At 39.1% G+C, this 24,645-nt stretch overlaps 1 protein-coding gene across 1 annotated transcript; it reads right to left on the reverse strand.

Annotated features, from left to right (window-relative positions):
* Positions 1 to 164: 164 nt before the first annotated feature.
* Dnajc8 (DnaJ heat shock protein family (Hsp40) member C8) lies at positions 165 to 24,645 on the reverse strand. Its single transcript, XM_003471271.5, has 9 exons — positions 24,512 to 24,645; positions 22,054 to 22,155; positions 13,967 to 14,023; positions 9,395 to 9,461; positions 8,610 to 8,704; positions 6,958 to 7,029; positions 3,936 to 4,027; positions 2,554 to 2,629; positions 165 to 1,001 (listed from the first exon to the last, which is right to left on the reverse strand). The coding sequence occupies exons 1-9, from the start codon at positions 24,587 to 24,589 to the stop codon at positions 879 to 881; spliced, it is 762 nt and encodes a 253-aa protein (XP_003471319.1). The 5' UTR covers positions 24,590 to 24,645; the 3' UTR covers positions 165 to 878.

Consider the following 24,645-nt stretch of genomic DNA (forward strand, 5'->3'; position numbering starts at 1 on the left):
AGCCCCTGCCACAGTAATTTCTGTTCCCCTTTTGTCAATGAAAATATGAGACCCAGCAAATAAGCTCTAGGGAGCTGTGTGTCCCCAACCCCAAAGCATTTCAGAGTTAGGCCAAGCCAGACAAGAAACTCAGCCTTGGAATAATACCTAAAGGACAGAATTAATTGTTTGGGTACAAAAATTTATTATACATAAAGAGTATCACCACTAATGAATGTAGACCAGCTAGGACACAACAGCATCAGGTGCTGGGAGGATGGCTAGCTCTCTGGAGAGTAGACAGGTTTGGGTGGCTTGGGAGCTTCATGACACACTGACTGATCAGTTAGAAGGGCACACAAATATCAGGACAGCAAAGCTTTAGGGCGCTGAGTGACTGTTCTGTGTCCTCTGTGCCCACACTGTGTTCCTTGTCTGACATGGAGTGACAAAAGACAGCACAGACAAAAGCTAGCAAGTGCTGCAGAAGGGCTTCCTAAGGTGGCCCAGGCTTGTCTCTGAAGTCACAGCAACACCACTGTAAGCAATATGTTTAATTGGATGATTCCCACGAAGTATACATGAAGTTTCTAAACATCGCAATTGAGTGAAGTACAAAACATTAAGTTACAGGCTGTGGGAAGAGAAGGCAGCATCAATGGTGACACCTTCCAATCCTGGTTGTTCTAGGGGTAAAGGGTGGAGGAAGGTCTTTTTAAACCAAGCCCCTCACTTCAATGTACAAAAGAATTACTCTGATCAGTATTAAATTGTATTGAAAACAAAATGGGCTAAAAAGCAAATACTACTCTATGTTTGGGTGGAGGTGGGAAGAAAAGAATGAGTCCTTCAAAGCAGGAAAGAGCTGAAGGAGGGTTCTGTGGCTGTGATCCACGTGGTCACTCGCGCTGCTCCATTTTCACTTTTGGTGGTCTCAAGAAGGTCCGATTTTTCTTTTCTTTCTTCCCCTTTGTATTTGCTTGGAAGTTTCGCCAGCTGTCCACCCGACCATCTCGACTTTCCTAAGAGAAAGAACCAAAGAAGTCTGACGTGAGGAAACTAGAACATACCCTGCCATCATCCCACACTCCTGTACCCCAGCCTATGTCAGCCTCCAGAGCAGTTCAAGAACCGACTGCAGCAAAGTTTTGCTCACACCAGGAGTAGTGCACACCTGCAATCCACACTTGTGAGGCTGGGGCCAAAAGACTGCTGTGAGTTCAAGGCCAGCCTAGGCTCCCTAGTGAGTTCAAGGTCAGGGTAAACTACACAGCAAGACCCTATCTCAAAACAAAACCAAAAAAGAAAGAAAAAAAAAGAAACAAAAATCCCAAAGAGTTTTGTTTTCATTTCCAGCGGCCTGGGAAAGTGGGTGCTGTCTCTAGAAGGCAGGATGAGCTCCAGCATGGAAGAGTAGGATATAGTCACTAACACTTATCACAACAGCACACAGCCCCAATTTGCTGGTGTCCTCTGAGCTTTTCAATTTTGTTTTTGTTTTACCTTTACAATGCCAGAGGTGGAACTCAAAACATACGTTACTTCTAACCCTCACAAAACCTAAATACTAGCCCAGCTTGGTGGCACATGTCTAGAATCCCAGAACTTGAGAGGCTGAGGCAGGACTGCCATGAGTTGAGGCCAGCCTTGACTACACAGTGAGTTCAAGGTCAGCCTCAAGGACAGTGAGACCCAAACAAACAAACAAACCAAAACATACATCTATCTATCTATCTATCTACCTATCTATCTATCTATATCTCAAATAAAAGCTAAGTACTATATGGATTATCACCAGCATTTCACAATGGTTACACTGAGGTTAAATTATTTCTTCAAAACCATACAGCTATAAAGTTCAGCGGCACAGTGCCTGTCTGGCAAGCACAAGGTCCTAAATTTATTTCCCAGTACAAAAAAAACCCACAAAAACCCACAGCTAGCAGCAGTACAGCCACTCATTCTGTTACACCTTCTTACTGCCCTCCCAGTCTTGGATGGATGCCCCAAACACAGCTGTGCTGAGACATAACGATCTCCACCTTGTTATGAAGGGGCTTACTCATTTTCTTTCTTTTCATTTGTGAAGAGGGACAGAAACAAAGGCATTAACTCTGGTCAGCCATCCCTACCTTAAGTTCTAAATTTTATAAAGGAAGACCAAACGTGGCTATGATCAAGAAACTGGCCAAATACCTGAAGGTATCTAAGAATCAAGTTCAAAAGCCAAAACTCCTTCTACAGGAAGGTAAGTGGGGTCATAAGAACTTTAGTCTCTATTAACTGTCTTCTCAGTAACAGGTATACTCATTGTTTATTCCCTGTACTAAGTGTACAATCCATTTTTCTCAGGTTTACTTGGCAGCTATACCTACCACACGCTCAACCCACTAGTCCTTGGCAAGGTCATAGGGCTTACAGGAGGCTGAGTTAGCACCAGGCCCATCTGCCCCAGCTCCCGTTCTTTCCCACAAATCCCATTTCCCACAATCTTCCCCATTCAACCCTAGAAATGCCCCAGGAACCAAGTCTCCGTATTACAGAATAAGAATCCTGACCACCATGGCAATTTACCTCAAAATTTTTCTGCCACTCTCTCTCTCGTTTGGCTTTTTCTTGAGCTTCAATCTCTTCTTCCCTTTGTCGCTTCCTAGGAAAAAAGGATCACCACAGTACTTATGTGATGCTGTCAGATTGTATTAACCACACAAGTTAAGGTGTATTCCCTATCAACTAAAGGTCTACACAAATGGCTGTCTGGAAAGAGCTAGCTCAATCCACCTGCATGAAGGTCTCATTCTACAACGTGCAGATCAGACTGTGGGCAGGGGTTAAGAAAGATATAAACATGTCCATTAACCACATGGATATTTAAGGTAACCTGCCAACAGCCAACAGCAATCTGAGATTTTAGACTCAGTTGATAAGAAAGCTTTGTCAACAATACAGATCTCCTCATTTCAGTGGAATGAACATGACAGTGGAAGTTCTTGATCAAGATTTCTGAACAAAGGGGCTGGGCATTTAGCTCTGCGGCACAAGCACCTGCCTTGCAAGCAGGCAGTCGTGAGTTTAATCCCCGGTACCGATAAAAAGGAAAAAGACAAAAAAAAAAAAAGATTTCTGAACAAACTCAATCATACAATAAAGGCCTAGCATAAAAATCTAGTTCTTATTAAATCAACAATACAAATATGTAAACCAAACCAATCTCAATTTTTTTTTTTTTTTCTTTTTTATCGGTACCGGGGATTGAACTCACGACTGTCTGCTTGCAAGGCAGGCGCTTATGCCGCTGAGCTAAATCCCCAGCCCCTAATTTTTTTTTTTTTTTTTTTAAAGATAGGATTTCACTACGCAGTTCAGGCTGGCCTTGAACTCACAACAATCGCCCAGCCTCAACCTCCTGAGTGCTAGGATTACAGGCACATATCACCACACCATCTGGCTTTATTACCACAAAAAAAGGATACTTTAAAACAGTAACATTTTTTAAATGGATATATTATACAAATACTACACTCACCAGAGCTGAAGCCACAAGTCCCACAAAAGTTCTGGCTTCAGTAACAACAGCCTCACTAATTGTCTATTTCATTCCAGAAAGTTAGAAAGAAAACACACAGCATTTTTGAGGTCTACATAGTATTTCTCAAAATCAAAAAGAAAAGTTTTTACTCTAGGAATTCAAAAGCTTGGCTATTTGAAGTGACTACTTTAGACAGTCTCTTTAAAAGTATGTATTATCTAGCCAGGTATGATAACACATACCTGTAATCTCAGCACTCATGGAGCTGAAGCAGGAGATCACTGTGAGTTTAAGGCCAGCTTGAACTACACAGCAAAATCCTGTCTCAAAAAAAAAAACCTATTACCTAATTCCTTCACCAGGAAAAATCCCCATGTAGCTAACTGACACATTTAGATGTCCTTCAAGTGAAAATATACATGTGTACCTTTCATGCATCTCTTTGGCTTCTCTCTCTTTCCTTTTAATTTCCAGCTCAGCAAACAGTTTCATGGTCTGCTTATATACTGCTTGTTTAAACTGTAAGGAATTAAGAATGAAAGAAAATAGAAGTAAATATTTTACCAGAAATTCAAATTCTTGTATTTGACGATCAAGACAAAAGCAGATTAGAACTCTAAAAAGAAAAAAGATTCTTCAAAGTAACAATTAACTACATTACTTCTCTTGGGAGATAAATAACCCAGATACCTAATAACATCTTTTTTTCCTTCCTTCCTTCCTTCCTTCCTTCCTTCCTTCCTTCCTTCCTTCCTTCCTTCCTTCCTTCCCTCCCTCTCTCCCTCCTTCTTTTCTTTCTTTCTTTCTTTCTTTCTTTCTTTTTTGGTGGGGGAATAGTCCACCCAGGACCTTCACACTGAGCTGTATTTCCTACCCTTATTGGTTTTTTAGGGTTTTTTTTTTTTTTGTGGGGAGGTGTATTTTTCATCTTGAGACAGGTCTTTCCTAAATTGCCATGCTTCCCAGGCAGTATGCAAACACAACAATCTTCCTGCCTCATCTTCCAAGTGTGCTGGGATTACAAGAATATACCATAATGCCCAGCTTTGAGAGTTCTTAAGTCTTGCACTTGAGAAACTGAGGCAGGAGAATCAGGAGTTTGAGGTCAGCCTGAGCTACACAGGAGACCCAGGCTCAAAAAACTAAAAAAAAGGCAAAACAAACCGAGATTATATTTCTGCTCTATCTTTAGAATTTGTTCTGCCCAACATAATGTATTTTTGTGGTTTTTTGTTTTTTTTTGTCTTTTTGAGACACAGTTTCACTATGCAGTTCAGGTTGGCCTTGAATTCATTTTGTAGCCCAGGCTGGCCTTAAACAGCAATCTTTCTGCCTCAGCCTCCTAAGTGCTGAGATTACAGGTATGTACCATCACATCTGGTCTATGATGTTTTTAAATATGTATGAAAGTACAGGGCTGGGGACATAGCTCAGTGGCACAGCGCCTGCCTGGCAAGCACAAGGTCCTGAGTTCAACTCCTAGTACCAAAAGAAAGCACAGAAAATAATTCGACATACAAATTTAATATGGCCTACATCCTAAAACTAGAGGCACAGAACAAAGACAGATGTGCACAGAAAAAGGGAAATAAAGGAATCTCAAATTTTTTGCCACTTTTTTTTAACACTGTCACCTTCTAGGCACTGCTCTGCACAGTGCTGATAGATTTGTCCTTAATAAGGACACCATTAAACAGGTGAAGGACTCTGTAAGGAATACTTTGCATCTTTAAACACTATAAATGCTCTTGGGTAGACAGACACTAATGATTTGCATTTTTTGGTATCTTTCTACCACTTCCAAATCTTTTATCATCATCATGTTCTTCACAATCATGAAAAGATAACTAAAAAAAGCTAGAGCCATTTGCCTGCCTGTAATCTCAGCCCTTTGGGAGGTTGGAGCAGGAGCATCAACTGAGCCTCTGAGTTAGGGGCCAGCGTGGGAAACACAGCAAGTCGCATCTCCAGGGAAAAAGGCTGGGGCTCCTAGCAACTTAAAAGAAAATGTGGATTTCTAAGTTCAGAAAGGACTCAAGAGGACAGTTAAAGATAAGGAAAAGTAGCACTGAGGACAAAGCCCTAAAACACTGGAGCAGTAAACCCACAGCAGGTGGCAGGCAGAAAACCTGACCTGACAGTTCTCAGGCAGTGTTGTCACACAAATGGGACTATCTTCTGTGAGCAAAAGCAGTGAAGTAAGAACTGCAAGGAAGCAGCAAGACTGTTTTTCTCCTATAAATCTTGTTTAAAAAATAACAAGTAGATGCTAAGATTGAAGATGACTATAAATTTCTCAGTTTTTTTTTTTTTTTTTTTTGTCTTTTTCTTTTTTATCGGTACCAGGGATCGAACTCATGACGGTTTGCTTACAAGGCAAGCACTTATGCCACTCAGCTAAATCCCCAGCCCCAATTTCTCAGGTTTTTGAGGCAAGTAAACACAAATGAGCCAGTGTCCACAAAAGAAGCCATCCAAAAAAATAAAAGAAGCCATCCAGTTTCCTCTGTAAGACATCATCTAGAGAAACATGAGCCGTGAGTATCAGGACCAACAGACAACCAAGAGTTGGCTGTTTCCTTCCCAAAGTGATCTACACTGTTTGCAATTGCAGTTTTGTGATTTAAACGCCAATAGAAACTGATAAATATGCTGATAAAAATAAATGTTTGCCCAGGATTTAGCTCAGTGGCAAAAGCTCCTGCCTGGCAAGTACAAAGTCGTGAGTTCAATCCCTGGTACCACAAAAAAAAAAAAATCCTGGGTCTCACCTTAAAAGATAAATGTTTGTTTCCTTGAAAGACTCAATAAATGAGTCTTAAAAATAACTGGTGGTTAATATATTGGCACATGCCTGTAATCCCAGTACTTGGAAGGCTGAAACAAGAGGCTCACTGTGAGTTACAGACTAGCCTGAACTATACAGAGAGACCCTGTGTCAAAAAAAAAAACACCACTGGTGGTAAACTAGGTACAGTGAGACACCTGGAATTACTACAAAGAATCGTATCTAAAATTCTACTCTTGGATTGCTTCCCAAGTGCCTAAGTTCCAATGTACTTCAAAAGAAATTAAAAGTAGAAACATAAACAGTATTTTTATGTGTGGCTTATAAAAAAGTCAACTGTGGAGCTAGGGATTTAACTCAGTAGTGTAAGTGCCTGCCTGGCAAGTACAAGGTCGTGAGTTCAATCCTTGGTACCAAAAAAAAAAAAAAAAAAAGTCAACTGTGAACTCAGTAATCAGCAGATGTATACTCAAAAACAAAAAAAAACCCACCATACCCTTATGTGACAGAAAGGGTGAGTGAATGCTCATTTACATGTTTTTAAAGTTACAATATAGACTGTTTATAAGGTGCATTCATTATCTCTTAGGCCTTTCTCTAGCCCACCAATCAGTGGACCCACTCACGGAATGTAAAGTGGCTTTTCCTGTATTTGACTCACCAGCTCCGGATCATCCTCCTCCACATTTGTAGGTTTTCCTTCCTTCTTTAGTTGTTTTTTTCGTTCCTTCACCTAAAAAGAATTTCTTTCATCAAAAGATGAGCACTCATACTTTGAGAATAATCCACCAAGGTACACAATATGATAGGTATATTTTTCTGTAGCCATAGGTGTAACAAAGTTGCAGTCAGTAAAGATGAGCTCTCCCAACCCCAATAAAAAGAAACCCTGCAATACAACCAAAAAAAGAGTAGGAATGTTCAGTCCTTCTCTAACCTTGTCTAAAATCCAATCTAACAAGAGGATGAAAGGGAGCAGAGGGGAGTTGTTAAGACTCATCAGATCAAGCATGATCCAAACAGCCTTAGATATAATCAACAGATTACCTGTTTATCATTCTCAAATTATAGTTACGTAGTTATAGAGGGGAAAAAAGTCAAGTTCTAGAATAAGCAACAAAATCTACAATGTATTAGATATAAACAGTATTTTTCTAGCATTTCTACAACCTCATTCTTGATTATTTTCACTGTGTACCTCTCCCCTAGTAATTTTCACATCGCACTGTTTTCTAAGTGTTTGAGAGCAAACACTACCCAGCAAGCACTTGAACCACTGAGCTAAATCCCCGGCCCAGGATTGACAATACTCCTTGAAATAATCTATTATACCATCAAAAGAACAAGTGCCTTCCAAACTCAGAAAGGCCCTACTGCCACCCTGTGGTGAGGAAGTCTAACAATGACTTCCTTACAGGCAACACATACAGAACAGGTAACTACCACAAGGATTCAAGGAGAAACAGGTACACACTTTCCCAATTTCTGCCAGAACTGAGCCTACAAGTGCCACTTTCAGCACATGACCAAGAAGGCACAGTTACAACTCTTTATTTTTTACTTTTTACTAATCTTTTTTATCTAAACTGGATTAATTTATGAAGTTCTGTTTCAGAGTCCTAAGTTTTAAAAGGAAAGTCACATTCACATTCGCTTGCTTCTGAAATAGTTTTTATAAATGGCCTTGAGATTCTTTTTTTTTTTTTTTTTTTTTTTTGCTCCAGCACATAAAATATTAAAATAAAAACCCTCCTTACCACAAGCAAGTTATTTTCTACCACTTTGGAGATTTATGTTAAAATCCGAAAGACGTCAGATATAACTGAATTTCTTTCACTTGAATCATTTCCAACCATGTTATTAATATACACATGGATTTTTTTCCCCATTTTTAAAAATTTTACTCAAATGTCCTTGCCAGTCATCCTCAAGCCCATGCTTCAATCCCTTCACAGAGACAAGAATAAAAATCAAGAGTCAAGCCATGGCCACCAGCCCCCTCCACTATTCCACTCTCAGTGGGGTAAGAGGGCAACGTGACAAGGGGGCAAAAGCAGTCCTCTGTCCTCAGCACACAAGTGGTGGAGGAAGAAGGAGAAGCTGCGCCCTGGCTCTTCCTGCTCGTGAGCTCTTCTTTTAAGGGTCGATTCTAGCTTTAGGCACACATTATTCATGACCGCTATAACTACCCAGTGATCTTGTATGTACTCGCTAGTCGAGCTGGTGGGCCTGCTACTTTTACATTTACCCTCCTCCAAGGTGCCCAGGGCTTGCTGATACTTCCTTAAACACAGCAGCACTATAAATACTTACAGTGTGTTCCACGTATTCTTTTCCTGCCTGAATTACATCCAGGGCCCTCTTCTTTTGTTCCTGATCCAGTAGCAACTTGTAAGCTTTGTCCACAGCTAATGCAAAACATTGAAATTAACTGTTTCTGCAAACACCCTCTGAAAGGCTGAACTATACTCAGGCAGTGCAAATGAACTTGTGCTCTCTAAAAGCACTCCCTCGTTTGTTAATTTACTCCTGTTAAACTAACTTAAAAAAAAAAAACCATAAAAATACAGTGATGACCTTGAAACCATCAGAAAAAAATTACATACACACTCAAGGCTGAACACAACACATCCACATTTAACTTGGTAATAAAATAGTTCCTAATTTATGCTCAAAAAAAATCCTATGAAGTAACAATCTTTGAGGATGCAAAAACAATAAGACAAAACAAAGTCATGGTCTACTTTCTTTCTTTCTTTTTTTTTTTTTTTTTTTTGTAGCGTTGAGGATTAAACCCAGGGCCTTGCGCATGCTAGGCAAGTGCTCTATGACTGAGCTGTACCCCCTGCCCCCAAGGTCTACTTTTTTTTTTTTTTTGTCTTTTTATCGGTACCAGGGATCAAACTCACGACTGCCTGCTTCCAAGGCAGGCACTTATGCCGCTGAGCTAAATCCCCAGCCCCCCAAGGTCTACTTTTAAACAACAATCTCTTTTTACTGAAATCCATAGCTTTAACTTTTTTTTCTTGATCTAAGACAAAGAATAGTTAATCTCTAGCATAACATATTATTCAGATGCAGGTTAAATTTACAAATACCTTCAAAAGCCTTTTGTGCTCTGTCAGCATCATCTTGGTTTTTGTCCGGATGCACCAATATGGACAACTATATAAGAGAAAAGTTAAGCTTGTTAAAAACAGAAATATTTAGTATCTCTTGGGCTGCACTATGATCCTTTATAACCAAAAGCTTTAAGGTATGATGGCAAAAAAAAAAAGACTCTTAGTTTTTAAAATATACAAATCTCGCTGGGCATGGTGGCACAAACCTGTAATCCCAGCACTGAGGAGGGCTGAGGCAAAAGAACCACTGCTAGCTCAAGGACTGAACTGCATGGTGAGATCCTGTCTCAAAACAACAACAAACATAAATTCCATCAAATGCCCAGAAATATGGGTTTTTTTGTTTTGTTTTTTTTTTTTGTCTTTTTCGTTTTTATCGGTACCAGGGATCGAACTCACGACTGACTGCTTGCAAGGCAGGCGCTTATGCCGCTGAGATAAATCCCCAGTCCCGAAATATGGTTTTCAAAATAATTCAAACACCAAAACATACCTGCACAACTAGGAAACTGAGTTTTATACACCACTTTGAGAGCAAAAGGAAACTTATCATTACCCAAGTGCTATAATAATTTGGGAAAGGAAGGAGAATGCAAAGTACTGAGTTCTGCTGTCCCTTGTCTTGAGCACTAAGGTGACAAGCAGGCAACATCACCTCTACTCTGTCCAATAAGAACATAAATGGTACTTCTCAGTTCTGGATGCATCCCAATTCTGTGAAACTTTCCAAAAATTCTTACGCTTACTTTCTATTTTCAGATCTGAATCAGCCATCACACCACTTTCCTTTTTTTATTTAGGGAGGATATATGCTAAGTATTTAGGGGAAAGCATCATCATGTCTTCACTTTACAAGTATTTCAGTCAAATATATATAATGAAGTCACTACTGGACATATTACATATGACACTACTCTCCATTTTTTCTTTCTAAATTATAAAATTTTTATAAGAAAGTTAAGGCTGTCAGATGCCTACAATCACAGCATTCAGAAGGCTGAGGCAAGAGGATCATGAATTCAAGACCACACTGTGCTACATAGCAAGTCTACATCTAAGGAAAAAAAAATCCCCAATAGGTGTTTCTTTCAGACATTCACATTTAACATTCCTGACATTCTGTCACAGTCAGAAACCAGAATTGTGTTTGGGAAGGAAACCAATGTGAAGTCTAGCACTAATGGAGCCCTAATCCTAAATTCTGATTCCAGCTTCAATCACTTGCTAGCTATGAGATAGTCAACTATTCAATTTATCTCTGCCGGGGGCTGGGGATTTAGCTCAGCGGCATAAGCGCCTGCCTTGGAAGCAGGCAGTCGTGAGTTCGATCCCCGGTACCAATAAAAAGGAAAAAGACCAAAAAAAAAAAAAATTTTACCTCTGCCTCAGTTTCCTGCTCTAGAAATAGAGCATTTAGAATATTAAGTGCTTACATCTAAACAGGTTTTTTTAAGGAAGAAATACAAATAAAGAAGAGGGTGTACTGACACACCCTGACAACAGTTAGTGTACAATGAGGACATATGTGTCAAGACATCCTAGGTGCTTTATGTGTGACAGCACACTTAAATACTTGTAAGTACATTTTACAAAACAAGGTTACATGCACAGAACAGTCCAAAGTAATTTACCCAAGTTCACACAGCCCACAAGTGGTAGATTTAAATAAAACCATACAGTCCCAATATCTGCAATGCCTAACTGTAAGACCATATAAGAAATGTATAATAGTCATTGTACAAAAGAGAGGAAAAGAAAGTGCTCTAAACGATACAACTGCATGTATATTTAAGTGTATAAGATAGACAATGATATTACTGAGTTTTGTTGGACCATTGAACAGAACTGTTTGGTCTCACTGTTTGAATGTCCACTATATAAGCTTTAATTTTGTAACTTGAACAAATATTTCTAAGATGACAATATGTAATCCATTAATTAGTGATTTCCTACTGTTTATTATTTTTCTGAAATTCTGTATAACTTGTACCCTTTCTCTGCTTTTTTTTCTTTTTCTCCTTAAATAAAATTTTTAAAAAATTTTTTAAAAAGTAAGGAAAAATAAACTTAACTCTTCAAAAAAAAAAGACCACATAAGGACCCAATAAAAATACTTTTAACTCAAATTACTGAGTTTTCAGTGACAAGAAATTGTTTAGAATAAGGATTTGAGGTAGGCACATTGGTGCTTACCCATAATGCCAGCAAAGTTCGAGGCCAACCTGAAGTGCAAAGTGAGTTCAAGACCAGCCTGAACTGCATAGTGAAACCTTATCTCAAAAAGACAAAAAGACAGGCTGGGGATTTAGCTCAGCGGCATAAGTGCCTGCCTGGCAAATGCAAGATCCTGAGTTCAATCCCCGGTTCCACAAAAAAAAAAAAAAAGAAAAAAAGAGTAAGGAAAGTGCTTGTTTATTAAACAGGGAAACACTACTTACTAATGCATTATAGTAGGAAACGAGATTTTTTTTTTTTTTAACTTGGATCAAACTCATGACCGCCTGCTTGGAAGGCAGGTGCTTATGACGCTGAGCTAAAGCCCCAACCCCAGGAAACAAGATTTTTAAGAAAAGAAAAAAAACTGAATTTTAAGTGCAGAATAGAGTTCAGAAAGAAAAAAGGCTATAAAGTCATACAATCAGAAAAGATTGAGCAGGTAAGGATAAAAAAGATCTTGACTTAATAGCAGATCAGAAGATGACTATGAGCTAGCAATCTGAGAAAATTACTGCATTAAACAAACAAGTATTGGGGCTGAGGGTTTAGCTCAGCAGCATAAGTGCCTGCCTTGCAAGCAGGCAGTCGTGAGTTCAATCCCCGGTACAGATAAAAACAAAAAAAGACCAAAAAAACCCCCAAACAAACAAACAAGTATTCAACCCTGGACATTAACAAGTGCATCATGCAGAAGCAGAGTATTACGTTCAGCACTGCTCAGATCCTGTTAAAATACAAAGTACATAAGAGATACAAAGAAATTAAGGTTACAAAATACATAAAACATACAAAAAATCCAAATTGAAAAGACACAAGGAAGTGATTATTCAACTCCTATAAAGATTCTAGAGGATTATTAACTGTCAAAACTGAAAGGATTGTTAAAAGGGTTATATGAAGCTAGGCATGATAGTATATGCCTGTAATTTCAGCACCTGGGAGACTGAAGCAGGAGGCTCCCCAGTCCAAGGCTAAATTACCTAACAAGTTCAAAGTTGCCCTGGACTACATAGCAAAATCCTGTCAGGGGAAAAAAAAGTTATTATAAAACTCTGTATAATCATTGAATGCAGATGTCTTGTGCTCTGTGTGAATAATTTGGAGATGACAATGTACAGTGTATGTACCATTGTTACCCCGACTGACATTATTTTGAAATTTTTAGGTTTTTTCCTTTTTCTCCTTGAAAATACAAACAAACAAAAGGACTTTGTATTCTGAGTCACTACATATAAGAATGGGGTGTGACAGCGTACTCCTGTAATCCTAGCACTCAAGAGGCTGAGGTAGGACAGCGGCTGAGGTAGGACAGCCGTGAGCTCAGGGACAGCCTGGACTACCTAGTGAGTTCAAGGCCAGCAAGACTTCGTCTTGAAAAAGCAAAACAAAACGGGTAAGAATCGAAAACTATAGAATACTTTCCTGGGGGCTGGGGATTTAGCTTAGTGGCATAAGCGCCTACCTTGTAAGCAGGCAGTAGTGAGTTCGATCCCTGGTACCGATAAAAAGGAAAAAGACAAAAAAAAAAGAACTACTTTCCTGGAGAACTTTCACAAAGCACTCCTTATATTAAAACAGTATTTCCTGGGTATTTAAGTTTGCAAGAGATGACATTACAGAGAAATACAATTAGGCACCATATCCCAGCTATTCAGGAGGCTAAACTGCCTGAGACCAGAAGTTTGAAGCCAACCTGTGCAACTTAGCAAGATCTTACCTCTAAAGAAAATAAAAGTATTGGAGGTAGGGGGAACCAGAAATTGAACTTAAGACTTTGAACTTGGCAGGCCTGCACTTATGCCGCTGAGCTATATTCTTAGCCCAAGAAAATAAAAGTATTGCAGGACGAAGCTTTAAAGCTAAAAGGCTGTTACGAATCATTTGGCATACTCTCTCTTGGGAGCCCAAACACTTTGTAGTAAGACTCCATACAAGTTCTACTATTCCATCTTATACTTATTGATCTTAATCAAGGGGATGGAAAGATTCTGCTTGAACATAAAATTCATTCTCTTTGCAAGTTAGCACTGATCATTAAATTATTTAACATTCTGTCACTGAGTTTGTTTTTAAAAACAAAAACAGGTATCTAGATTTAAAATGGAGGGGGGAAAGATTTAAATTTTGGCCCAAGTCCTAAAAGAATTGCATGCTTCACATATTCTCTCTCTTTCTTTTTTTTGGAGATAGGGTCTTACTACATAGTTCAGCTGGCCTTGAACTCACTTTTGTAGCCCAGTCTGCCCTCCAACTTGAAATGATTCCCCCATACCGAGCTCTTCACGTATTTGCAAAAGTTTCAAGCTCTATTACAAAGAAATAGTACTGTACCTGACGAAATCTCTTTTTTATTTCTTCATCTGTCACTTCAGGATCTATCTGAAGAACCTGGAAGAATCAAAATCAAAACCATAAAAAAGATTAAGTTTCTATTTAAGAGGTGGCCAGTAATTTTTTTTTTTTTTTTTTTTTTTTTTTTTGTCTTTTTCGTTTAATCGGTACCAGGGATCGAACTCACGACTGCCTGCTTGCAAGGCAGGCGCTTATGCTGCTGAGCTAAATCTCCAGCCCCAGTAATTTTATACAATAGGTCTGAGGTAATGGCTCAATGGTAGGGAACTTACCTAGAGGCCCAGAGTTCAATTCTCAGGACCACACACACTCACACACAAATACATATACAGACAAACATACAAATACTACATACATAAAATTAGCATTCATTTAGAGCCGTGTATCACATTCTAGAAAACTGGGTAGCATGGTTCTAAAAACTGCTCGCGGCTGGGGATTCAGCTCAGTGGCATAAGCACCTGCCTTGCAAGTGTGCAATCTGGAGTTCAATCCCCAGTACCAAAAAAAAAAAAAAACAACTGCTCGAAGGGCTGGCGATTTAACTCAGTGGCACAAGCACTTGCCTGGCAAGTCTAAGGTCGTGAGTTTGATACCCAGTACCAAAAAAAAAGAAAAAGAAAAGGTTGCTAAAAACTGCTTGAGAAATATGATCAAATCAATGAGAGTAACAATGATATTGTTTTAGGGTTCTCAGTTAATATAATGCTTTCTCTCCATCAGAAAATAATTTATTTAAAATCAATAAATAAATCATTTACCTTACACCCAGAGACATGCTTTTGTGGTGCTGGAGACAAACCCAGGGACTCTCACATGCTGGGCAAATATACTACCACTGAACCACACCCCAGCCCTAGAAACATGTTTTGATACACTGAGAAAATGTTCTCCTCCATTAAGAAAACTGTTGCTACACCTCTTATCTTTATAAATGCACACAGTGGGGGATTTAGCTTAGTGGCTTAAGCACCTGCCTCGAAAACACAAGGTCATGAGTTCAATCCCTCATACCAATAAATAAATAAATAAATGCAAAGAAAACACAACTCAACAAGGAAGAAAATCAGGCCAACTACTTAGTTTTCATCTCAAAGCAGAAATACTCAGCAAGTCTCAACCCAAAATGAACAAAGGAACCACAGTGGAAACCTGCAAGCAAAACCCACTTTAAGTGGTGCACACTTGTAATCACAGCACTCAAGGAGGCTGAAGCAGGAGGATCACTCCAGGTTTAGGGCCAGCCTGAGTATACTATCGTCAGTAAACTACTCAGTGAGACCCTGCATCCAAAAAAAAAAAAAAAAAAAACAAAACGCACTTTAAGAAACTCTGAGCTGGGCATGGTGACTCATGCCTGTAACCCCAAATACTCTGTAGGGTGAGGCAGGAAGATGTTTGAGGCCAGACGGGACTACACAGCTGAATTTAAGATCAGCCCGAAATATACAACAAAACCTTGTCTCAAAAAAGAAAGAGAAACACACCAGCAAGGTGTTATAGGTCTATAATCTTAACACTTAGAACACTGAGGCAGGATGATCATGAATTCAAGACCAGCTTGGACTACAGGGTAAGACCCTGCCTCAAAAACAAAACAAGGGCCAGGGATTTAGCTCAGCAGCATAAGTCCTTGCCTAACAAGAGTGAAGTTGTGAGTTTGATCATCAGTACCAAAAATGAAAAAATAAAAAAGACAAAAAAACATACCAATGTCAGGCATGATGATACATGGCTCAAATCCCAGCACGAACGGAGGCTGAGACAGAAGGATAGCAAGTTTGAGGCTTCCGTGGACAATTTAACAAGACTCTTTCTCAAAATAAAAAGTAGAAACAGTTGAAGATGCAGTTCAGTGGTAGAATGTTCTCAGGTTTGATAACAGTGGGGAAAGGGAGATTTTGTTTTTGTTTCATTTTGTTTGTTTGGGTAATCCTGAGGATTGAACCTAGAGCCTTCTCACTGAACTATTTCCACAGAGAGGTGGTGCTAAGTCACGGAGTACTGAAGCCCTACATAGAAAGATAGCCTGACGTGGAGCGCCAAAGTGAGCTGCAAGGGAAATCCCCAGTGAGGTATGGTGACACACCTCTGTAATCCCCACACTCTGGAAAGCTTGAGACAGGAAGATCTCAAATTCAAGTCCACTGTGGGCAATTTAGCAATTTATGAAGACCCTAAGACAAAATAAATAAAAAATGGAGGGCAGGGATATAGCTCAGTGGCACGGCATCCGCCTGACAGGCACAAGGTCCTGAGTTCAATTTCCAGTACCAAAAAAAAAAATGGATTGGCACTATAGCTCAGCATGAAGGCCCTCAGCTTTAAAAAAAAAATGTACGCTGACAGACAGCCCAGCATAAGGTGTCAAACATAAGCAGGGTGACAATACCAACGTGGGAGGAGCCAGGTGTGATAGAACACTACAGTAATCTCAGTATTTGGAGACTGAGGTAGGAAGACTGCCATGAGGTTAAAACCAGCCTAGGCCAAATAGTGAATTCAAGGCCAACCTGAACTACACAGCAAGACCATATCTAAAAAAGAAAGAAAACCGGGCATGGTGGGTCACGCCTGTTACCCCAGCACTTGGGAGGCTGAGAGGCAGGACAATCTGGGTGACAAAGTGAGCTCAAGGCCAGCCCGAACTGCATACTGAAATCCTGTCTCAAAGACAAAAAAAAAGAAAATATGAGTAGCTCTAAAGCCAATCATGGAGGCACACATTTGTAATCCCAGCTACTTAAGAGGCTGTGGCAGGAAGGTAAGTTTGATGTCAGCCTGAGCAGTTCAGCAAGACCTTGTCTTAAGTTTTTTAAAAAGGGCTAAGGCTGAGGCTTAGGGCAATGTTTTCCTAGCATGTGTGAGGTCTTGGGTTCAATCCATAGAACTGCAAAAAATGTATAACTACCAATAAAGTTTGAGAGTAGTACTTTTTACTAACAATGAGTCCATTTGGCACCTAAATCCCAATTTCTATGTATCATTTCTCACTAAAAGGAACTAGGGAAGGGCTGGGGATTCAGCTCAGTGGCAAAAGCACCTGCCCAGCAAGGGCAAGATCCCCAGTACCACAAAAAAAAGGAACCAGCGTTCCTTGGTGAAATGGCTAAAGACTGGGCCAAGAAAAGTACAAGAATGCCTAGTAGGGAAAAATGATGAAGACATGAAAAAAATACTGAAGCTAGCTTGAAAGGAAACCCACTGGTTATTCTTGGGACAATCTGAGGAACATAATGCCAACTTTTTATTTTTGTCTTTTTGAGACACAATTTCACTATACAGTTCAGGCTGATCTTGAATTCACTTTATAGCCTATGCTGGCTTTCAACTCGAAGTGATCCTCCTGCCTCAGCCCACTGAGGGCTGGGATTACAAGTGAGCACCACCACACCTGGCTTATATTACTGAATAAGGGACTGGGGATTTAGCTTAGTGGCGTAAGTGCCTGCCTTGCAAGCACATGTTCGTGAGTTCAATCCCCAGTACAAAAAAAAAACACTGAATGAAACAGAAAATCCCAAGTTCACATTGACAAATAAATGAATAAACAGAAACTTTGATAAGAACTGAGTATTTGTGCTGGGGATGTACCTCAGTAGTAAAGCCTAGTATGTACAATGCCTTGGACTGGATCCCCAGGCATCTCAAAGCGCGCCCTCACAAAATACTTGTAATTACAAACATGGTAAACAGCAATTTCATGAATCTAGAAGATACTTCTTTTCAAATTAACATTAGTAACAGAGGGTCGGGGGTTTAGCTCAGTGGTACAAGTGCCTGCTTGCCAAGCACAAGGTTGTGAGTTCAATCCCAGGTACCAAAAAAAAAACACAAAAAAACAAAACAAAAAGCCATTAGTAACAGAATAAATCAAAAGCATCTACAACTTTATAAGCTGCAAAGAGAAAAAAAGCAGCATTACTTCTATGATAGTCCCATCAATGTTGTATTAACTCAATTAATATGAGGAAACATCAGACAAATCCAAATACAGAGATGTGCTGCAAAACAACTAGCTCATAATCTTGAAAAGTATAAAAGTCATGAAAGTGAAGAAAGGGGTTTGCCAAGAGTGATGGTGCATGCCTGTAATCCTCACTTTTTTTGAGAATCGGCGGCAGAAAGATCACAGACTCCAGCCAAGAGTCAGCAAGATCTTCTTTCAACATAAAAAATAAAAAAGGGCTGGGGATATGACTCAATGTAAAGGACTATAGGTGAATTTCTAGGACAGCCAAACAAAAAAAAAATTAAGGAAAGACTGAAGAACTGACCGAGTATGGTGGTACACACCTGTGATCCCAGCACTCGGGAGGCTGAGGCAGGAGGATCACTGATAGCCTGAGGTCCGCCTAGACTACACAGTGCGTTCAAGGTCAGCCTAACTACATAGTGAGACTGTCTCAAAAAAAAAAGGAATGAAGAACCATTTCAGATATAGGAGATACTAAAAAGATATAATAACTAAATGATACAGGAGATTCTAAATTGACTCCTTTTGCTATAAAGAACATTACTAAAAGCAATAAAAAGAACTAAGATGTATTATGCACATGTACAAACTCCATGATAAATGTAATCATAATGTACTGCAAATACATACTAATAAAAATTTAAAAGAAAAAGTCATTCCTGAGATAATTAGGGAAATCTGAATGGGATCTGAAGATTAATGTATCAATGTTTATCTCCTGATTTTGACAGTTATATTATGGTTCAGAGAAAGAATGTTTGTAAAAAAAAATATTAAAGCAATGCAGGATGACAAAGGGATTATTTTTGGTTTTGTTTTTTGTTTTCATAAGACAACATTTCAGGCCAAGGATTTAGCTCAGTAGCATAAACACCTGCCGGGCAAGTGCAAAGTTGTGAGTTCGATCCCTAATACAAAAAAATATAGGGGCTGGGGATTTAGCTCAGCAGCATAAGCACCTGCCTTGCAAGTAGGCAGTCGTGAGTTCGATCCCCGGTACCGATAAAAAAAAAAAATATATATATATATGGCCAGGGATTTAGCTCAGTGGCATAAGCACCTGCCTTGCAAGCACATGGTAGTAAATTCAATCTCCTGTACCACACACACAAAAAGACAGGATCTCACTGCATAGTGCAGGCTGGCCTTGAATTTACTTACATAGCCCAGGCTGGCCTTGAACTCATGGCGATCCTCCTGCCTCAGCCTACCAAGTGCTGGGATTATGGTATGGACCACCACCCCTATCAATAGGGAATTCCCTATCAATAGGGAATCTTATTGACAAGAATAAATTTTGCACTAGCCAATTGTGGTGGTACACATCTCTACTCTCAGCTACTCAGTGGTTAAGGCAAGAGGACAGCAAGTTTGAGACCAGTCCTAGCAATTTACCAGGACTACCTTGAGCCATGCATGGTGCCACACACTTGTAATCTCAATACTCAAGAGGCTGAGGCAGGAGAATCACTGAGAGTCCAAGGCCTGCCTGGGCTACATAGTGAGTTGAAAGCAAGCCTGGGCTACACAGCAAGACTCTGCCTCAAAACAACAACACAAAGACTACCTCAAAATAAAATAAAAATAAAAAGTACCGCAGGTGTAACTCAATGATAAAGTGTTTGCCTAATAGTTCAATTCTCTGTTAAGCAAAAAAAGTTGTCTTCTAAGCATTCAATGTTATTTTTATTAGATACAGTATTTATTTTTAAATTATTTATAAATATAAGCAATATAAAGCTAACTTCAACATCTCACAATAAAAGAACTGAATATCTAGGCATGCTGGCACACTCCTGTAATTCCAGCATTCAGAAGAGTCTGAGACGGAAGGATTGTTGCAAGTTCAAGGTTAGCCTGGACTACATAGTGAGTTCATGGCCAGCCTGAACTACATAGCAAAACCTTATCTCAAAATAACACAAAAATAAATACATATTTAAGTTTTAAAAAATTTAGAAAATTTAAAAACATATTTGCTTATCTAAAATCTTACCATCTTTGTTTTGTGGCTGTTGGATATCTAGTATCTTTTGTTGTAAAACAGAAATGTTTTAACAACTAGTTTACTTTTTTTGTTTTGTAGTACTAGGTACTAAAGCCAGAGGTACTCTATCACTGAACTACATTTCCCAATCTATTTTATTTATTTACTAGTACTGGAAAGTAAACTCAAGGTCTTCCTACTGAGCTACATCCTCAGCTCTTTTTTCTTTTCTGTTTCTTCTTTTTTTTAAAGTTTGAGGCAAGATATCACTAAGTTGCTAGGTTGCCCATGCTTGGCTTGAATCTGCAATCCTCTTGTCTCAGCCTCACAGAGTACTGGCACTACAAGGTGTATAAATCATGTTTAACTCATTTTTTTTCATTCTGAGACAGTTTCACTAAGTTGCCTAAGCAGACTTCAAACTTGTGCTGCCTCAGTCTCCCTAAATGATGAGATTACATCACCTAGTAATTTACTCTCATTTCTGTGTGTGGTATTCTGAAGACTGAACCCAAGAGGCACTCACCACTCAGTTACATTCCTGCCCTTTCTTTTTTTAACCCTTTTTTAATTTTAAAAACAAAGAAAAAGGATAAAAGTGACACAGAATTTCAAAAAAAAATAAACAGAAAATTAACACTAGTTAATATATTACATATTATCTTTAAAGTAAATTAGGCAGATTATAAGATTTAGGCATAAAAAAGATCAATCAGATAATGAAAACACTATTCTTTTTGATGAACAGATTTTTATATACACACACATATATGTATGCATACATATATATATATATAATCTTTTCCCTTCTTTCTTTTCTCCCGTCCCAGTTGTTCTTTCCTTTTGAGCACTTTCTTTCTTTTTCATTTTCACAGTATCTATTGTATGTTTTGGATATTATTTACTTTTTTTTTTCTTACACTAGGGAGACAATATATTTACACATGTAAGTCTGATTATGAGTAAGATCTCTAGTTGCACCCATTTACTTATAAAAGCCTCAATTTTATCCTTCTTTATAGCTGAGTATATTGTATAAAAATACCAAATTTTTAAAATTCATTGTATAAAAATACCAAATTTTTTAAATTCATTCCACAGTTAATGGGTATTTGGGTTGTTTCCAAGATATGGCTATTACAAATTGTGCAGCATAAATGTGGGCACACTTATATTGCTATGGTATGATGTTCTCATCCAGGCTCCCCTCCTTGCTTTTTTTTTTTTTTTTTTTTTTTTTTTTTGGTTTTTTTGGTTTTTTCAAGACAGGGTCTCCTTAACTTGCCCAGAGAGCTCTCAATTTATAATCATCCTGCCGCAAATTCCCAACACCTGAGCTAACAGAGCTGCACTATCTCACCCAGCTTTAGTAAGTATGTAGTTTAAATCAAGGATCCTATTTCATCAAGTCCTTTATATTTCAAAATAAATCCTTTGGCGGGGGAGGCCACCAGGAATTTAACTCAGGACCTTGCACTTACTAGGCAGGTGCTTATGTCACTGAGGTGTAGCCTCAGCATAAATCCATATTTTATATGGATTTTTTTTTTTACATTTTTTACATTTTACAAAGACCTTCACAAGTGATACCCATTTTTCACTGTGACACAAGGTGTCCCTAAGTCATTAAACTGTCCAGGCTGGCCTTGAACTTGCAATCCTACTGGCTTAGCTTTGCAGAGTGTTGGGATTACGAGCATGCACCACTATGCTCAGTTAAATTCTTTTTTTTTTTTTTCCTTTTTATCGGTACCAGGGATCGAACTCACATCTGCCTGCTTTCAAGGCAGGCGCTTATGCCCCTGAGCTAACCCTCCAGCCCCGCTCAGTTAAATTCTTGTAGAGTATATTTATTTGGATTGCTAACAAGAGATGAAGAATATTTGACAGGACAAAGGCTGTCTCATTTTCTTTAACATGTTGCTGCCTTTCCAATTCTATGCACCAAAAAAACACAAAATACCTTCAAATTTGTACTTACTATACAAATTCAATCATGTTATCACTTTTCTCAAACAGTTTCTGAAACAAACTAGACATGTATTTTGATGTAAGTCTACTTACAGGTAGGAAAGGTTCCCCACCACAGTATAATCTGCTTACCTCGAATGGGTTTAAATTGAAGTAAGAGGATCCAGGACGGGTCAATCTTTCAATCTGATTTTTGGACGTAAGAACTGAATCTCTTTTCTCTATTTGTTTTACCTAAAATTAAGAGAGTTAAAAACTTCATTAGTAATATTCAAGAGTAAACTGAAATGTCTAACACAACACTTGCATGTTCAGAAATCACTTATATGTCTACCATGTACAAGTTATTTTGCTAAACACTTTGAGAAATAAATACAAAAGCAATCTTTTATTAGATTTTTAATAATATAAAAACATTACATGTAATCACTAATCTCAATAATCATATTAGATAGGTATAACTATTATGCCCATTTTGCAGATAAGAAAACTGAAGCTTAGAATGATTTGTTTTGTGAACTAGGTAAGTTTTTACTTGCAAAGGGAAAAATACAATTACATTTGAACATGAACTATAAGCAGTATTAAAAACCATTGTGGGAGAGAACAAATAACTACACCTACCTAACTCTAATAAAATTAGAAAAATCTCTGTCCAGAGGACAATATGAGGAAAACAAATACCAAGCAGTCCCAGCAAAACATCTTTGGGTCCACCGTCAAGCTGAAATCCTAGCTGGAATGAATCTCTGGTATATTATATACCATCTTTATTCCTATGGCTAAAACAAGGTTATAAAGAACTTCAGTAACAAAAAGTCACTTCTCAGCATCTACCCTCTTCACTATTTAAAAAAAAACATGACCACTCCCCCTCTTATCCTCTTTACCAAACTTACTGTCCTGGTAACGCATCACTACCTGGTGCTACACTGTTTATGGGTTGTTCTTGCAGAGAATGCAAGTTTTAAGACAGGCCTCTCTCCTCTGTTCACTGCCATATATCCCTAGCAGCTCAATGGCACAGCAGTATGTGGCAAGTGCTCAATAATCATTGGCTGAATTATTATTTACTTATTTATTCATTTGTCTTTTTAAGACAGGGTCTTGCCATGCTGTTCAGGCTGGCCTTGAGCTCACTTTGTAACCCAGGCTGGTCTCAAACTAGGAAGAATCATCCTGCCTCAGCCTCCCAGAGTGCTAGGATTACAGGTGTGCACCACCACATCCGGCTGGTTGAATTAGGGTTGAAGACTTTCCTTAAGTATTTTTTCCCATCTGATTCAAACAAACTTAGTTTTTTTTTTTAATTAAGAGGTGGCAAATAAAATAAATTCCACAATACTTGCTGATTTTTAAAAGCCAATAAACTTTGGTATAACAGGAGCAACACTTCCAAATGAATTAAATATTTCAAAAGGACAGACCATAAAGAATGTGCTACTTAATAACTTTAAATTTCTTTTTCGTTTTAGTTTGGTTTTTGAGGGTTTCCTGAGGGTTTTTTTTGGAACCTGGAATCAAATTCAGTTGCACTTACAAGATGCCACTCTGCTACTGAGCTATATCCCTAGCCTATTAAATCAATCAATCTCTACCACTGAGCTACATTCACAGCCCTAAATTTCTTACTGTACAGAGACTATGTAACAATCACTGCTATAAATACAGAGATAAAAGATGAATGTGGCTTGGTCTTTGATTTTAAGCAGCTCACAGCCTGATAAAACAGTTGAAGCTCACATCCATTCTGAAAACCCACGCCTACAAAAAGACCCAATATTCAGCCCTTGATAACTGAGAAAGATGTTTCTGTTTTATATTTTGTGAAACCTTTTCTTATATACTGACTCCCTTAATTCTCCTGAAAATATTTAATATCGTTCCCTCGTTTCACATGGAAACTAATGGTCTGTGAAACTGTCTGGAAGACTTCAATCGCGATCAGGTTAGCACTTCAATCTGTGAACCTCTAAATGACATTCTTTTCTTTCATTTATTCACTCACTTACTCAACAAAGATTTACTAAGGACTCTATATTTTAGGCGCTGGGTATGTAATAGTGAACGAGGCTTAGATTCAGCTAGATCCTAACATAACACCAAGCTATTATTACCTGCTGCTTTAAGACCCTAAACGAATTAAAATTCCTCACTTCTCTATACCTCAAGCTTGCGATCTGTAAAACTGGGAGTAACACAACGCCCTGTCATGACCATACTGTTTACGCATTAAAGAAGACAAACAAGAACGCTTCTGTTTAGAATAAAGACAGCTAAGTCACCCTCAAGAACGGCCCAGCCTCTGTGATCCCGCGGCCCCGCGGTCTTGGACTTGTCTGCCCACTCCCAGAAACCTCACTGGCCACACTCATGAACCCTCTTCCCAAACCTCAGACTCCTTCTCCTCCTTCCTCGCCCAGAGGATGCCTAGCCTCTACTAGCCAGAGAAGCGCGCACACCACCACCCGCCAGCCCCAAAGGCCAGACAAGAGTCAGTCAACGGTCCAGGCGGCCCACTATGTCCGCCCTCTGGAAAAGGAGGCCCAGGCCGGTTCCCCCTAGAGCCACCATTCCTCTCGGTGGTCACCTCACTGTAGAAGGTCATGAATGCTTCCTCGGTGCTGCCTCCGCCACCCGAGGCGCCGCTCTCTCCCGAAGCCGCCATTTTCCCGGCTCAGCCCCCACGTGACCCTCTGCGCAGGCGCTCTCACTTGGCTCCGC

The sequence above is a fragment of the Cavia porcellus genome, unplaced genomic scaffold (assembly GCF_034190915.1).
Source record: "Cavia porcellus strain 051 isolate PalLab524CR breed Dunkin Hartley unplaced genomic scaffold, mCavPor4.1 scaffold_25, whole genome shotgun sequence".
In the NCBI taxonomy this organism is placed as follows: domain Eukaryota; kingdom Metazoa; phylum Chordata; class Mammalia; order Rodentia; family Caviidae; genus Cavia; species Cavia porcellus.